Source organism: Ostrea edulis, chromosome 3 (genome assembly GCF_947568905.1).
Source record: "Ostrea edulis chromosome 3, xbOstEdul1.1, whole genome shotgun sequence".
NCBI lineage: Eukaryota > Metazoa > Mollusca > Bivalvia > Ostreida > Ostreidae > Ostrea > Ostrea edulis.
This window is the reverse complement of record NC_079166.1, coordinates 26,194,552-26,213,159: the sequence shown is the minus strand read 5'-3', so window position 1 is coordinate 26,213,159 and position 18,608 is coordinate 26,194,552. Positions and strand designations below refer to the sequence as shown.

Below are 18,608 nucleotides of genomic sequence, written 5' to 3'. Positions count from 1 at the left end.
CTAATACCTGACAGGTAAAATATGAATTCTGAAATTTGTATTTGCTTTCTACTCCATACGGAACGTATCTCTTTTCATTCGTCTCGAAACATAATCAAATGGTTACATTGTCATTTTACAAAAAATGAATGAACAAAACTCCACTAAATTGAAAATTTAGATAAAATCATGCTGAAAATAAAACAGGGCCGAGATTATTATCAGGGAGTGAGAACTTTGTAAAAGTAGCAATGTGTACAAAGCGTTGACAGAGACTGCTTCAGCACGCTTCATTGAACAAGTACAAGTATATTGTAAATTTTCATTCATTTCTGTGCGATACACTGTACGAACACACATCCATTAAAATGCATACAGTACATCAAACATACGTGACATCCTGTCTATCAGAACATTTGACATGCTACAAAAAATAGTTTAAACAAGCAATAAAGACGGACTTTATGGATTACATTTTCATTGTTCATGAAGACATATAAGCTTTTATCTTCTTCTGTTCAATATTTAAAATATGACTTTAAAAGGCCATCTTTATGCAAAACCAGTTGCAATAGACACCCCTCAAAAGCAAACCACCCCAATTATAATTATTTCCACAATATCTGCAGGTTCTGCTCTGCAATTATGTTTTTGGTCTGCGTGTTTTTATTTCTAGCAATTGTAAATATTAAATGAAATATTACTTTAATTCTGAAATGCCCAACTGTTCAGAAAATCTCTCTCTCTCTCTCTCTCTCTCTCTCTCTCTCTCTCTCTCTCTCTGTAGAGAAATATATAAGCAATTGATTGGACGACATGCCGGGACTATGAATCCATGTACTCTACCGATGGGATTCAAAATGACTTCCATAGACCTATATACATAACCTCTTCGTAAAATAATCATTATTTTAAAATACGTCGTTTTGTTCTAGCATTTTCAGAAATTATTTGTAAAATTACATTTACTTACTCTGATTAATAAAAATAGGTCTGCTTGTGACGTAATAACTATATCGTCAGTGTGTTTGTAAACACACAGACATCACGAAACGATTTCTAACACTGATCGCTTTGCAGTATGACATCTTCATCTAACAGCTCGGGAGATTATAAACTTTGACAGGGAATGAGAATCCACATAATTATTGAATGGTGATGATAACGAACAGCGATCAATCTCATAACTCCTTTAAGGAATACAAAATAGAGAGTTGGGCAAACACGGACCAATGCATATAATGCATGCTTAGAATTAAAGAAATAAAGTCATTAGTATTCACTGCTCAGTTGAAAAGACTCCTTACATTAGTAATGACATTTCCTTTTCTATTTCCTTTTAGGATATATAAAAATGCATGTAATTAAATAAATTACTTATATCTTTAATCAGTACATGTTGATTTCGTGCGAGAACTAGAAATGGAATACCTTCAGCGTTGAGTTTCTCTGTAACGTAAGTCGGAAATATATCTTAACTAGGTAAGGCATTAATCCGTAGTAGAAATAAGTATGTAAAGCAATTGGTATGAAATATGTCAGACAGCATTGGGCCTAATGACAGGTGGCGTTTGTAAACTGTATTCATTTTAAAGACGATAGAATTTGCGAAATGTTGACTTTAAACAAGACTGTTGGAACCCTTCTAACATCTACATATATGTAAATAACCTGCCTCGATTTAAAATATACACAGAGTATGCCTTATTGAATCAGTTAAGAGACATTAACACCATATGCAGGTGATTAAGGAATATTGTTACATAAATATAAAAAGTTAATGATAGAGAATCTCAAGTAGTTTTCTTTGTCATAAACTTAAGTCGACAGTTTATAGAACTGACTGCGTAAATCGGAAGGATCGTCACCGGTACGCTGTGCTGTTGTACCGAACCTGTGACTGGGTAACGTCCATAGTCACACAATTCATTCTGTATTCTGGGTTTGAAAACTCCATATTTGGATTCTTCAAATAACAAGTCAATACTTTCAAAGGAATGCAAATACGTTCACAAAGGTTATACTCAATTCCGTTGACAACATAAGATTTGTAGGTCAGCCGACCCCCCCCCCCCCCCCCCCCCCAGCAGTACCTCACAGATCCAATACCAAAATGTATGTAATCTTGAAATTTTCAAAAAAGACATTTAAGTTGCTTCGCTGTATACCACAATCCCTAATTACTCTACATAAACAGTATATTCTTAATTTTGTATTCTCTATGTAGGAGTTGTTAAAATGTTTACTGTTCGTCATCTTCACCTTTTCATACAGTATTTGGCTTTCTGTTAAGTGATGTAGTGAAACTGGGTTCTAAATTACGATAGGAACGAATTACCACTCTATTTTTACCGGAAACGGGAACCCCGAATCTCTTTCGTGGTTCCGGGATTTGAAGAGGCAAGGCCGCGTGTCGATTGTCCAGAGCTTTTTTGTCATTATCGTTGTGTTTATTGCGTGTCTTCTAATATATTTGTTTATTCTTGAAGTGATAAGGTTTTTAGGCCAGAGGATCACTTTAACGAAACAACACCCGAACAGTACCTGGTAACGTATTTAACAACTTTAGGTAAAATTAGTACTGAGAAAGAATATGGCATAAAGCAGACAAGGGAAAATTGAATTTTCAAAAGATATGTTCTCCTAAATACAATTTGAACTTATGACTATCGGAGTCTCCGCAGTAAATCAAACATGTACCTTGTACATGTAGTATATGTATCTGCTGCGAATGAGGGTGCTTTTTCAAATTCAGTTACCCTTTTTTCATATTCCATTGAGAGTACAAAACCTGTTAGAGTAGGAGAACTATTTTTTTGTGTTTATTCCATGTTGAAATTTGCTGTGAATTTCTTTTGATTGAATTGAAACGCAACCGCGGAGAATAAGTTTGCGTGGCCGATTACATGCCGCCAGGTAAGTCCAAAAGACTAGATTTTTAAAAAAAAATTTAAAATAAAGCATGAACAATAAATTGAGGAAATGCTTCCAGAAAGACACAAACATTACACGTTTATGATGTCACACACTGCAACATACCCCGTCCTTTACGCTCCGGACTGCCCACTATAGAACAAAATGATAAAGCCAACTGTTTGATCTCATATTCACTGCTTATTGTTACCGCCTTTAGTTTTGATTAAATTCCAAATTAAAACAAAATACCGATCTCTAATTTTGGAATGCTTCTATTCTATGACACCTTTTATAATGAATAAAATACCACATGTCGAGTTCTAAATCACCGAACTAACCTTTAGCCTCCACACAATATTTAAGTTTTACTTTCGTTTTCATTAGATTACTCCATTTCAAGTCTGAAATATACTGTTACAGAAGATTCAACATCACTTCCGTTTCCTGTTTCCTGTTCAGCATCAGAGTAAAGCAAACCTTTCTATAGACCTCCATACGTATATAGTTCTAAAGGTGAAATTCCAAGTTCTGGATATTTCACCTGAACTCTCGTTCTGACATAATACCAACACGCTTCTTCATTAATATGCAGTATATGATGAATAACAATGAGGAAACTCTAAATGTCTGGAGACTTTTTGGCATGAAATTTATTTAGGGTCAAAGCGTGATTACCATAAATAAAAGTCGTATAAAACCCCGCGTTATTTAGTATTTGTACTGAGAATTAATCACATCACTGTACTTACCAGTGATTGTCAGCATGATGAACACAATGAACATTAAATATCTGTGTGGATTTTTACTGCTCTCGTGCGTTGCTGGTAAGCCATTTCATCGTCTTGATGAATTTAAACATCCCTTGGGAAAAACTCATCTTAATCGATAAAACTATATATTTTATATTGCTTTTTTGAAAGATAAATGGACCATGGGATTTATTTCCAGATTTCACAAATTTAGTCAGCTTCTGCATGTTTGGCCACTATCGATAGGTTATATTTTTCTCTTCATACATTATACACTACATGCCTTATTTTTATGAACAGGTTATAAACTTGTGTTTTAATTCTATTTATAGATTACACACTATATGTTTAATTTATATTTATAGATTACACGCTACATGTTTAATTTCTATTCATAGATTACACACTATATGTTTAATTTCTATTTATAGATTACACGCTACATGCTTTATTTCTATTTATAGATTACACGCTAAATGTTTAATTTCTATTTATAGATTACACGCTACATGTTTAATTTCTATGTATAGATTACACACTACATGTTTAATTTCTATTCATAGATTACACGCTGCATGCTTTATTTCTATATTTTTATGTTCTTATTTATAGACTATATACACTACGTGTTTTGGTTCCAATAATAGTTTACATACTTATGTTTATTTCTATCAATAAGTTATACACTACATGTTAAGTTCTATTTATAAGCCATACACTACATGCTTAGTTCTATTTATAGATTATACACTACCTGTTTTAGTTATACACTACATGCTTAGTTCTATTTATAACTTATACACTAGATGTTTTATTTCTATTTAAAGATTATACACTACATGTTTTATTTCTATTTATAGGTGCACACATGCCAATACAAACCACCACGATGAGCTCCGTCAGCCATTGTTATGACTCCTATTATGAATGCACTGATGCAAATCCCTGCTATGAAAAAGAGGTGTGTCTTCACGGATGTTGTGTGAACGCTACTTGTCCAGGCCCGGAGTACTATTGTTTTTCAAATGGTGAATACCAGTGTTATGAGGACGAACACTGTGGCAAAGAATCTGGATGCTGCGAGAAGAGCCCCGTTACCACAACACCGCCCCCAAGTTTTCACCACGGACCCTCACATGGCATGGCTCACAACAATGCACATATGCCAACGCAAAATATGGGTCATGCAGGTTCTCGTAATGCGGGTCACGCACCTCACCAAAATGCAGGTCACGCACCTCGCCAAAATGTGGGTCACGCACCTCACCAAAATGTGGGTCATGCACAATCTCCAAACATGGGTCACGCGCCACCTCAAAACACAGGACACGCACCCGCCGGTCAGAGAAACTGTGCAGAGTATTACTATTGTTCAAGCATAGGAGACTGCTGGGAAAAAGAGACCTGTTATAACGGATGCTGTGTTAGTACCCCTTAAAGTGGATGGCTTCATCATGTCGTGTTAATATATTTCTACTGTTATTTATTTTATTTTCAAATACATTTAGACTGTAAGGGACATGTGTTCTGTCTATTTCATTTATATCCTAACCGCGTTCATTTTCTATTCCTGAACATGATTAATCTAACAGCTGAAAATTGTGCTGATTCATCATCCTTAAGAGTTGAATAGCAGGTGCGTTATTTGTTCAAAAGTGAAATAATGCTACACCACATTGTCATGGGTTCTTAATGGATGTAAATCTTTCTAAATTTCCAATTACTTCACACAGACAACGGCGTAACTCACACAATGTGAATAGAACAATATTTTAACATGTCTATGAATTATGTCCATTATAATTTACACATACTTACATAAAGGCAATTTTATTACGTTAATGAAAATATATTAAAAATTAGTAAATTAATACATGTGTCCAATTTTGCGTTTAAAGATTCAATTATTAATTAACTAATTGGAATTTGCTTAAAACTTCAGCAATAATTCAGGGAATTTCCGCCTATGTAAATGTATTTCAATAAGACATTAATCAAATTATATCTAATTCAATGACCCCTTGTCATTAACAAAAACGTGCAAATAACATAACTTTTTATATTTTGACAAGTTCCAGACCTGTCAATGTTTGTGTAATATTCATAATGCATAAAAATCCAATACTAATTATTGTGGTAATTGTTTCTTTATCTTCAAAAGTCGCATTTGCGGATCGTAAATTTTTATGTATGTATATTCAAATTAAATTACATAGCTCTAACAAATTATATCCGCATGCCAATAAAGTAAAAAAAAAAAAAAAAAAAAAAAAAAAAAAGAAAAAGAAAGAAAAATAGATTGGAAAACACACATTTCTAAAAGGCGTTTATTTGATTTAATTTTCAAAAGTTCTTAATATTTAATCAAGAAGGAAGAAAATATTGTGAGAATTAACACAAAGTTTTGTAGACACTCTCAAGTTTTCAATATTTGGACAATTGACATGACTTTGGAGGAGAAAACACATTTTTGAGAAAAACATCTATCTTTTTTACCTTGTGCAGACCATTGTGAAAACGAGCACATCACGAGAAAAGCTTGCTAGAAGTCATATCTGATTACTACTAACACTTACAGTGAATCATTTTTATTAAATATCGATATTTTGATACTTTTACAGAGACAATATTGCAATAGTAATTAAACAAACGAAGCAACTTAGTAACCGTGTATAATTGTATTTATTTTGGACTATATACAATGTGCAGAATATGTAGACCACGTGGTACATTTTGTTTAAATATTGTATTGATAAAACACTGCTTCGTTTTACTATGACTTTTCTTCTAATACATGTGACTCATCAAAATTGAAAAAAGAATCTTTGGAAATATATGAGTAGGAATAAGAGTTTCCTTAGATAATTTCCAACAAAACCAGAAACCTTGTCAATTGATTGATTTATTGAGTTGATATTTGAATGTCACTGTAGATATAGGTTTATTTCCTTTAATATACGGCTAGATTGACCAAGCAAAACCTAGCCATTCCAATCCTTAATTTGATGTATGATTTTCGAATGTTTATTTTATAGCCCTGTCTTCTCATACAATTAGTGCAGTTGCACAGGTACTGAAAAATGTATAATGTAGAAATTAATTATTACGAATATGGTATAAGAATTAATTCTATTATGATATCATATGCATTTCGTAAAAATGAAAGTCATTGCATAAATTTATTTGTCTCTCGGTGTATTCTATACATACATATTGTGCATTACTGACACGCGCAGCAAGATGGGACACTGTAAAAGTTTGTAATATACAAGATGTTCCCAATTCTAAAACATAAGAAATCGAGAAATGTCACCAGGTCAACGTTTTATAGCTATAATTATAGGAAATTAAAAACCGTTTTATTAATATATTTTCTTCATATTTTTGTCACATTATTAGAATCCTAAGTTCAAAGTTGGAGTTGTCGTTCTTTGTTAATATAGTATATTCATGAGCGCTGTTGAAAGTTCCAATTTTGATAACGTGCGCGTTTGCTTGTCATCAATTTTGTTTCAAATATTGGATCGTTACTTACAGGAGAAAAATGTTTTAATGTATACACAAAAGCAGCTTAATCATTCGCCATCGTAATTTTACAATAAACAAAAAAAAACAAAACAAAAAAAGAAAAAAAACCATCGGTCATAAGTAAGTTCTATATTTTCATGGACATCGATACTCCACTATTCTCTTTAGCACAACCTAGAATTCCAAAAATAGCATTGTAACTTTGACTGCTTTGTCACGTCACAATCCCAAACCAACCAATCGCGTTCTCTGACAATAAAGCAAATCTGGTTGTTCAGTGCCTACGACAGATCGACTGGCCTGTAGTGCAATTAATTTACAAGGATATTTTCAACACAATGCACATACATGTAAACAGAACGCTAATATATACGTAGATTGGTCAACTTTTTAAAATTTTCATGGTACATGAACACGTGTATGTAGGCCATGGAGTGTACAGCTATATATTTTTTTTATTTTTCATGTCGGTGATCCTCATGCAATATTCATGCCAGAGTAATTTCATAATTTCAAAAATAATCATTGACTGATTAGTTATAAGTATATATAGCGCCGTAAACAAACATTTTTGAGTGAATTGTAGACAGTTCATACCACAGATTGGTTAGTGAATTGTAGACAGTTCATACCACATATTGGTTTTGATATATTGACATTGAGTAGACGGTTCGTCGGTTGAAGCTAGAGAGTTCAAGCAATATCGACGATCTACAATCCCTAATCATTGGACAATTATTCAATTTGTGGTTTCATTACTCCTCGAAATTATGATGCCATGCCCATAATATTACACTTGGCAGCCGCGAAGTCTCACGATTTTCATCTGTTTGGATGTTTTTATTCCGTGTCCAAATGAATTTAATTTTCATATTGTAATGTACACTAAACGAAAGCCGCTTCTCGTTCGGTATTTTAACGAAAACAGAAAGTTAAGAACGATGGAGTCGTAAAACCAAAACTGAAGGAAATAGTCCGTAATTGGCACGGAGAGCGATGGCAGAAAAACAGCTGATCTCCGTGTGAGAGCCCGTCACTTATCATTTCTCGTGATGTGTTTCACCATAAAATGGTGCAGTTTAATCGAAACACTTTATAGTTATTGAAAGTGGTCTTACTTTTTAAAATTGGCTTCTTAAATGGACCCCCTGACAGGAAACTGAAACCAAAATAGCACTGGCAGGATGGTCTAGAAATAAATCAATATACATATTTTCTTCAGGGTTGAAAGGTTTTCATGCGATCAAGTATCTGCTGGTAAAAAGGAAGATTTACTCTCATTCGATGACTTTATGAAAGGCAAATATAACGAACAGTGATCAAATCGCATAACTCCTATAGGCAGTAAATGATCGTTTTTGTACTTCAGGGTGTTTGGTTTAATTTTACAGAAGACAATTAAGGGAAAGAGAAAAAAAAAACCAAAAGAGCATTTAGAGTTTGGCATCTGCCCAATTTGAAATGTTTCTCTCAATAAACGAAAGAAAAAACATCCCTAGCAGAACTTCCTTATCTGACGTCACAGATTAATGAACTGCAGATGGCGCTATGTGACACCATCCAATATATGTTTTACGAAGGATTCTGGTAAACATTTATATAGATCATTGTCAGAAAGTCCTCCATATTTAGTTGCAGTGTCGCCAAAAAGGACAATTAACGACTGTTAGTCTGTCAGATACAGGGATTGTTAATAATTTACTCGGTAATTGGAATTTAATCCGTAAAACATTGATGCCACACTCATCAATAGATTGGTACAGGCAATTTTCTGATAGTATGAAAAGGGCGAATCATTTAAGTGTGAACTATCTTCAGTCATACATGTATATACATACAATGCACATATTTACGTATTGTAGTAATTGATCATCACACAGAAGTAATTCGTTGATACATGTAGCATATGACTCTTTCTGTAACAAAGAGCTAAATCTACAATAAAGAATTGTATAAAACTACAAAAAAATGTAATGCTGTAAATTTCTAAATACACGGGACAAAATAATTATCATGTATTTTAGCGAGAGGCCTTACTCGCGAAAAAAAATTATTTGCTTTTATTTTCATATTGTTAAAATTCATATAAAAACTCTTGATCCCTCGCGAATGTATGTTCTCGCGATGTACACGAATTGTTTCGCGATATTAAGTACTCGAGTAAATTAAGGAATCTACAGTATATTTTCTACAAGCGTCTGTATGCTCTCTATAGAACTAGCCCCGTGGGGATCCGGGATAGAATAGATCCTCAGTACTCCTCGCTTGTCGTAAGAGGCGACTAAATAAGCATTTCTTCGGATGAGACCGCACAAACCGAGGTCCCGTGTTACAGCAGGTGTGGCACGATAAAGATCCCTCCCTGCTAAATGGCCATAAGCGCCGAGCATAGGCCTAAATTTTGCAGCCCTTCGGCGGCAGTGGTGACGTATCCATATGAGTAAAAAAAATTCGAGAGGGGCGTTAAACATTATAAAAGTCAATTAATCTATACAAGTATATTTTCCTTATCTAGTAAGCAAATAAAAGGACATCATTGAGAAAATGGGTGTGCCTAAAATTGTTATTTCCCTGCTCGAAATGAAATCAACAAACATTTTTTAAAAAGACTAATTGAAAACATTTTATTGAAAGAAGATATTAACGGTAAACTAAAAACTCAACTTTATGGCAAACGCTATGATTTTAGCTTCTCCATCGTCAACTTTCTATATTTAAGTAGCAATATTCCATTATCACCTGTATATAATGTGTATATATCTCGACTGATTCAATACGCAAGAGCTTGTTCTTCTCAGTTTTTAAGATCGGGGTAAGCTACTGACAAACAAGTTGATGGTACAAGAGTTTCAACAGTCTCGATTAAAGTCAGCATTTCCCAAATTCCATGTTAGTTATAATGATTTAGTTCGTCAACACAACCTATCATTGGATGAAATGCTGTCTGAAGTGTTTCATACCGATTGTTAAGCCGTTCTTGGCACACTGATTTTGACTACGGATAACTGCGTTTACCTGATCAAGATATAGGTCTCACGGCGGATGGTCGACATGGGATGATTATTCCTTCTAGGCACCTGATCGCACCTCTAGTATATCCAGGGACCCGTGTTTGTCTATTCTCTTTAGAGAAGTCGAGAGGCATAGGCTTCATCAACTTCTCTTCGCAAGCATTCATGTTTTGATTTTGAAAAACGTGTAAATGCCGGAGTCGGTGACGGTTTATGCCTCGACCGACCTTTCGACTCAGATGTGCCTGGGTTTACGCAATAGACAAGTTGTTTTCAAACATTTAATAGCAATGGACAAAATCCGTCACAAAGAAATCAAAACTTTCTTGCTTTTAATCCATTTTCAACATGTCCCCTGTCCCGGGTTTACGTTAACTGGTCTTGGGTGCTGTCACAATAGGGGACCAGTTAAGAGAAAAACAGGCTGACGTAATCGGAGTTGTGATTCAAACCCGGGACAGGGGCATGTTGAAAATGGATTAAAAGCAAGAAAGTTTTGATTTCCTTGTGGCGGTGTTTGTCCATTGCTGTTAAATGTTTGAAAACAACTTGTCTATTTCGTAAATCCAGGCACATCTGAGTCGAAAGGTCGGTCGAAGCATAAACCGTCACCGCCTCCGGCATTTACACGTTTTTCAGAATCAAAACATGAATGCTTGCGGAAGGAAGTCGATGAAGGCTATGCCTCTCGACTTCTCTAAAAAGAATAGTGTTTGTCCAACTCTTTATTTTGTATTGCTTATAGTAGTTATGAGAGTGATCGCTGCTCGTTATCATCGCTTTTCATTCTAAACCATGGTCATACCAGGTACACTTTAGCACATTCTACTCGCATGATAGCTACGCAAGGAATACTCCGAATAGAGAAGCCTCATTTTGAGTTTTAAAAAAACAAATTACTGAAGAAAATGTCTGTGGGGAGTTTGAATGGTAGATACTACAAAGTATCCCTGAACGCTCACAACAAGCGACTCAATGAATATTAATGGCTGTCTAATATGTCAAAATATATAGCCGACATGTCATCTAATTTGGATACATGTAACATGTACATTTATTCAAATAAGAGTGGACCTAAGAATCATGGCAATGTTTAGAGTCCAATATCTGTTTGTATATTTCTTTCTTCAACGTGCCTTCGTAAATTCTTCTCTCATACTGAGACGTCACAGCTGTTGATGACGTACCCCTTTAGACCTATTCTTAGCGCTCTGGGCCGTTGCAATGAGGGGATTTTTTAACGTGCCAATGCCTGCCGCAACACGGGACATCCATTTTTAAGGTCATATCTGAAAGACTCGTGATCCTCGCTACTAATCGCTGAGCGTTTGGCAAAGGAGCAATCACTACCTATACTTACCTCTTAGGTGTGAGGCGGTCATGTCACGAGTAGAGCTTGAACTGAAGACCCCCCAGTCACGAAGTGAATGCTCTACCTTTGAGCTTCCGGGACCGGTTGAGAATCCAAAATAAATGGTCCCTAATGTGACCGGTTGAGAATCCAATTATTAGAAAAGCGATTTGTCCTTAAAGCAATACAAACTGTAACTGACGGTAAATAAATTAAAAAACAAATAGAATAACATATTTGAGATTGAATACATATAACTTTATAGAATCAGAGTGAATCTGAAGCAATAAACCCGTCAAAATTTCATTTGAGTGCCACATTTCGGGAAGTATTATTTTTGTACGCTTATAGTTCTTTTTGCCATTCATGAAAGGATGTACATGTAATATTTTAAAACAAATGAAACGTGTAGTTGCCCACGTCAATTTCCGTCTTTGTATATGACCTCGGTCTCAGCAACCCGACTGTATTCGGCAATCATCGTTCCTATGTCCGTGTATATGACGCAATGGCGGTTTATACGAAACGCTAATTGTATGTACATGCATGCTCTCAAACAATATTCTCTTGTTTATTCTACTGAATGTTTCTACAGATCTTGAGAATTATATCAATTATATACCGACTGATGGCAATTAATACACAATTGGGTAGTTAAAAAATACCGTCAGTTACAGTTTGCATTGCTTTAAAGAACCAATACTTTATACCTCTCGTCATTGATTTTGATATATTTTGATAGAACACAACATGTATCCATTATGAAAATATAATTTGTAATATATCGTGTGTACAGTGAAGTTAATGCAGTTTTACGTTTCTCTTGAAAATGTTTCACTCAAGTAGCGACGTCACGAACTTTAGGTGAAGAGGGTTTTTTTTTTATCGCGCCAGTCACTACCATAACACGTGACCGACCTGTACTTTCACTACGAAAATCAGACGCTTGACGAAGGAACGTATGCAGTCACTATCTATGTTAAACGTTTTAAGTAATAAGTATTATCACAAAATGTACTTTCTGTTGATATGGAAAAACACGAAGATGTATATCATTCTCTCTCTTTCTCTTTTTTTTTTTTTTTTTGGCTTATAGAAATTACATTAAAATTAATAATCTTTTCAATCGCCCTTGTCAATATTGATACAAACCTGTTATCGTGTGGTGATGTTACACACCGGCCTTTACATACAAGCATATACGTATTTTTACTGACGTTTACAAATTCATAAATAAAATTGTTGATTCAATTATCCATTATTTTACGTAATACCAATTTATTTAAATTGTACTATTTGTGAAATCAAAAATCATATTGTTAATTTGTTTGACACTTTGATATATTATTAGGAGAGGGACCTAGTAAGTGGTTAGAACTTTTGATTTATTCAGTAAATATGTTCAACGCACACCGCGGGACTGGGATTAAGAATTGAACCCGGGATCATTATAAATGAATATACAAGTCATTAGAGTAATTAAGGGGAAAATAGTCATTGTTTAGAGAATGACATAGGTATTTGATAACAGTCAGTGATGTGATGCTGTAATTGTGGTCTAAGCGAATTAACACCTGAATTATCAATTCCACATCTCATTTTGTCACATAAAACCACACTTGATAATGAAAATTGTGCCTCTTTTGTCCTAATGATGGAAACGGCATTCAGTACATGTTCGATAGCTCAGATAAAGGTTAGTAAATTGTATCTGGGACTGTTTGTCCATGGTATGCCGAAATATTTCTGTAATCCTCTCTCTGGAGGCTCTGGGATACAAACAGCCTCATTGTTCATAAAAGGATTAAGTTCTAAAAAAAATTTCATTCCAACTGTTCTAATTATTTAAATATAATTTGTAGATCGCAGAAAAGTTTACGAAAATCAAAGATCGGAGCTAGCATCACACTGAAATACACGGAAATGCTGTTGATGCCCTTCGTCAATGATTCTTCCTACATAAATATAGATTATTCGATATAACTATACCTATGTACTTCTTATTCAGGTGTAAACTTTAATGTGTCCGGATTGGCTGTCTAATCACCTTCTAGCGCCGTACCAGACAGTCGTTTTAATAAAGGACCTGGGGTCCAGGAAGTTAGAATCGGAACATAATCAATGACCACGTGTTTTCTATTGTCGTAAATCAAGTAATGCCATCTTTTGCGGCTGGTTAGACAACCTGTCATTTACAATTCGGCGTGTATTGTTACAAGGTCATACCTACAGTGACTCCGTAATGCTTTTCTTCAAATGAATCTAAGTTTCAATATAACGATAGAGGAGAATGCAATGAATACACAGTTATTTAAAGATGGTGTCCGCTTCCTCTTATTTTGATCTTGGCCTGTCAATATTGTTTTCTTTTCTCGGTGACGCAGCCTCGTGAAATCGGTAATCACACTTTCTATCAATCGCTCTGTTTCGTTTTGTCAAGTTTAGCTGACGTGACGTGATGGAGTAGAAATATAACGGATAATGATTTCATACCGGACCGCTTTACCACCGGGATCATAGTCAACCAGTTCCTCGAGCAAAAACCAGCCGTTATTAAAACAATCGACTTACATCAAGTTACATGCAAGTTGCAGTCAATGTTCTCTCTTTAGTTAATCCTAGTAAACAAAAAAGTTGTTTGTCACATCTTTCACGACTCTTTGACATCTTTAGGACAGACCCGTGGGGACCCGGGTTAGAATAGGTCCGCGATAACCCTTGCTTGTCGTAAGAGGAGATTAAATGGGGCGATCCTTCGGATGAGACAACCAAAAACAAGGTCCCATATCACAGCAGGTGTGGTACGATAAAGATCCATCCCTGGCTCAAAGGCCGTAAACCCCGAGCAGAGGCCTAACTTTTGCAGCCGGAAAAGGTTGATGTCTCCATATGAGTGAACGATTCTCGAGAGGGATGTTAAACAATATACAAACAATCGTTAGGACACTCCTTAATCAGAGTTCCCCTTTGTTATTTAAATCTCAAAACTTGTAATATTTTGTACTTGTTTGATGCTTATGGACCTTGCCAGCAAACATAAACCCGGTTTCTCCCATTACAAACTTTATTTCATCAATCTGGCGCAATTGTTCTTTTTATGATTTTACTAACCTGTGACAACATACTTACAATGATTCTGATTGGTTGTTTATAATTGTCCAATTATCGAACAAGGCCTTTTATCTTTCATTTTGACAGAACATCGAGAACACTTGTGTCTACTGCATGAAAGGTGAAGATAACGAACAGTGATCAATCTCATAACTCATATAAGCAATACAAAATAGATAGTTGGGCAAACACGGACCCCTGGACACACCAGTGGTGGGGTCAGGTGCCTAGGAGGAGTAAGCATACCCTGTCGACCGGTCACACCCGCCGAGAGCCTTATATCCTGATGAGGTAAACGGGGTTATTCGTAAATGTAAATGTACATTTCAGTAGAGTTGACATCAGCTGAAAGACGGACGTTTACAAAACCTGCAAGTGTATGATGAGAGAACATGTTCTCCTTAAAAGCAGGTTTTCTCAAACTTTCGTTTTTCCTTGTATATTTATTTCGACAGAACATCGTGTATACTCGTGTAAATGTATATTTCATTAAAGTTGCTATCAGCTGAGGGAAAGAAATTTACAGAGTTTACCCCGGTTTCGAGATACGTTCGAGTTTTTTCCCTTTTAAGAACTCGTACATACTAAGACGCAAAACAAATTGTTCACATGCGAGAGTGGGACGAATATTCATCACTGCATAATTGAATGTACTCAGTATGTTTCTCATACGCTGTTTCATCACCCAAATTCAATTGATACACAAACTAAATAGGTGATAAATATTCAGGGAGTAATTAAATACATCAAATTCTTATTATATCACGTAATTTCGTTGGTCGTAGGTATCAAATACAGGGTATTACTTTCAAATGTGACATTGTTTTTATGAGAACTGCTTAAGTAAAACATTTCTTTTGATAGTATTTTGTATTTCCAACGTTTACATATTTAAAGAGAAGCCTCTTTTAATACATTTTATCATCTTCCTCACTGACTGCAGGTTCACTCTGTCCCAGTTAGGCCCTCAAAGTTCTACTAAATGTACCTCCTACACAGGAGAGATCTTATCTCGAATCTAACGTATTCCTTAAACCCAACAGAAACACGCCCAATAACGCGTGTTCGTTGCTAATAGCACCCGTTCCTTTTTTTTTTATTATTATTTTCAATAGTCTCGTGGCAAACTCCTTCTCTCAGAAAAATAAGAAAAATTAAGAAACTCGATTTTGAGAAGAAAACAGAAAGGTTAGTACAATGTAACTCGCATTGGTTATGGATTCTGTATATCCCCCATTCATTGCACTGAATAGGCCCATTGTTCTGACTTACATTGATTGCATTGTTTCCAGTAGTCTTTCGCAGGATGATGAGTTTATTTATATTCCTCAAAAGAAAGAAAATAATCGACGATGTTTTCATTAGATATTGGGTTTCATTTTACATTTAAGATCATACAACGTGTGATAGACAAGATTCTTTCTTTTTTGTATATTATTTAATCTTGCAAATGAAAATCCATAGCCATTTTAAACCAAAAAAGAATTGTACACAGACATCTTTATTAACGGAAATTATGACAATTTTGACCAATCAAGAATTTTGGTCTGAATCGTATATTTTAAAACTGGGCACCTGATCCCACCTCTGGTGTGTCCAGGGGTCCGTGTTTGCCCAACTATTTATTTTGTATTGCTTGTAGGAGTTATGAGATTAATCACTGTTCGTTATTTTCACTTTTCATAAAACAAATCGTAGGATAGGAGATTGAAAAAGGAATGTGGTGCACAGAAAAATGGTTCATCCTCTCTAACTGTCGTCCCTGTATTATCATACCTGTACATGTGAAGAACAATACATTTTTAGGTCACCTGAGTAAACTATTGCAATTGGTTGTCGTCCGTCGTGTGTTAACAATTGAACATTTTTAACTTCTTAATAACTACCAGTCCTTTTCTTTTAAAATTTGGTATGAAGCATCATTGCGACAAGGGGAACATAAATTGGAAATTCCAGGACTCCAATACCCCTGGGGCCCTAGGGGCGAGACAAAAATTGACCAATTTTCAAAAATCTTCGTGTCAAAAACCACACTCATGTAAGAAAATCTAAATGCATAGTGATGTAGAGCAGAAAGGCCTCTACCACAATTGTAAATTTCATGATCCTCGGGGTAGGGGTTCTGACCCCAGGGCGGGGCCAAACTTGGTATATAGTGTAAATGTCTAAAACATTTAAATAACATCTTTTTTATTGCTATTGATATTAAATTGAAAGTAAATATATATTTAGAAAGAACAGACAGTCCTTTACCAAAATTGTAAATTTGATGATCCCAGGGGTAGGGGTTTTGGCATACTTAGGAATAGCAGAACAGGATGTACAAAAATGATGAATTTCATAACCCAGAGTTATGACTTTAGGATTAGTCATATCTTTTGATGTTTTAATGTTAGTACACCTATCATTTAAAGTATTTATGCACTTTTGAGGGCAGTGAAGTTTTAAGAACACTTATACTGTTGCTGGACATTAGAATTTAGGTTAGATATTCAGAACAGGAATTTTTTTCTAGATTTCATAGCCCATGGAAGTAGTGATCCTTTTTCACTAGTATTGAGGTGACCAATAAGGCCTGTGGGCCTCTTGTTTTTCAAACTTTGGTCTATGATGCTTATAAATACTTAAGTCTTTGCGCTTCATGAAGTATGCTGGCGTGAAGCGTTGGAGTTCATTCCGCCGTGTATTTACATAGATGAAATTTATTATTTATAATTACATATTGATTTCATTTCTGTCTGAATAAAAACTATATTTATCAAGATTCGTTCGCATATTGTTCACATTCATGAGGAACCAGCCTATCGTTTCAATTGATAAATATATCGAAGGAAAAAAACCCATTGCAGCTCTCTGTAAATATTTTGTATATAACAAACAGTGCAAAAGAAACATCAACCAGAATCAATCTCGTTTTTCAAATAATCCTTAATTAGGATTGCATCTTGAATGAATTCATTACAGAGCATCATTGATCTACATCTCTCAATTACTAGTTCACGAGGAAACAATATCACCAATTATATCATCAGAAGATAACTTTAGCTATAGAACGTGGGCTGTCTTATACGTATGTTGTAACTTTAGAACGTGGGCTGTCTTATACGTATGTTGATATACCCCACCTAAAATGCTTTTATTTGCTATATCAATGGCAGAAATAATGTTTTTATTGGTTTTGTTGTATAGTAACCTATCAACTTATGATAACTTTATCTAAACAAAGATTATCCGGACAAACAATTATATTCTCTTGCAAAAAAAAAAAAAAAAGAAGAGATCCCTTGGCGAGAACTTTCACCTCAACGTTCATACTAAGAGATCGCACACAAAGTTAGAAAAAATATGTCCTTCTCATAACTCCACACCGACTCCAATTCCTTGATTTCAATTCTAGAAATGTTTCCTTTATGAAATACGCATCAAGAATCGGGGCTGAGGCAATCGCACCTCAATAACTGCTCTATGACAGTCATATAGTTCGGTGTTTTGTTGGTCACTTTGTACATCATTGATTAATTTAGACTCTATCAAGTGACATGATCAAGGCACATACATTTCCGATATTTTGTATCCTGGTGTGTATTGAACAGTTGCATATCCGTTTTTTAGTTCAATTGACGTCCTCTCCACAAGGTTATAGCCGATGAGCTTAAAGAAATACAGACAGGCAGATGTTGAATAGATGCAAAATGTAATGAATAATAAATCAAAGATGTCTTTTTCAAGGCTTCCCCCACTGAGGTGGTTTCTACAAGGCTAGAGAACTTGTGTTATCGAAACATCGAGTAAAATACCTTTCTTTCTTGGCATTCAATGCGATATATAGTATGCCCTATATGTCATTCTATCTTTATTCTAAACTAGTTTTATGACAGTTCTTATGGACGAAGAGTATGTTCGAATTGGGTATGAATTGAAAGAAGCGACATCGGAAGTGCAATTTCTGGATTAGATCTTTCA

General features: G+C 35.0%; 1 protein-coding gene across 2 annotated transcripts; it reads left to right on the top strand.

The window, feature by feature from the left end:
* Positions 1 to 1,403: 1,403 nt before the first annotated feature.
* LOC125675063 (uncharacterized) lies at positions 1,404 to 5,161 on the top strand. 2 transcript variants are annotated; one of them, XM_048912544.2, is made up of 2 exons: positions 1,404 to 1,461; positions 4,505 to 5,161. In XM_048912544.2, the coding sequence occupies exon 2, from the start codon at positions 4,513 to 4,515 to the stop codon at positions 5,080 to 5,082; it is 570 nt and encodes a 189-aa protein (XP_048768501.2). In that variant the 5' UTR covers positions 1,404 to 1,461; positions 4,505 to 4,512; the 3' UTR covers positions 5,083 to 5,161. The 2 variants fall into 2 exon arrangements, with proteins under 2 accessions (XP_048768501.2, XP_048768500.2); XM_048912543.2 differs by lacking the exon at positions 1,404 to 1,461 and adding an exon at positions 3,266 to 3,719.
* Positions 5,162 to 18,608: the final 13,447 nt, after the last annotated feature.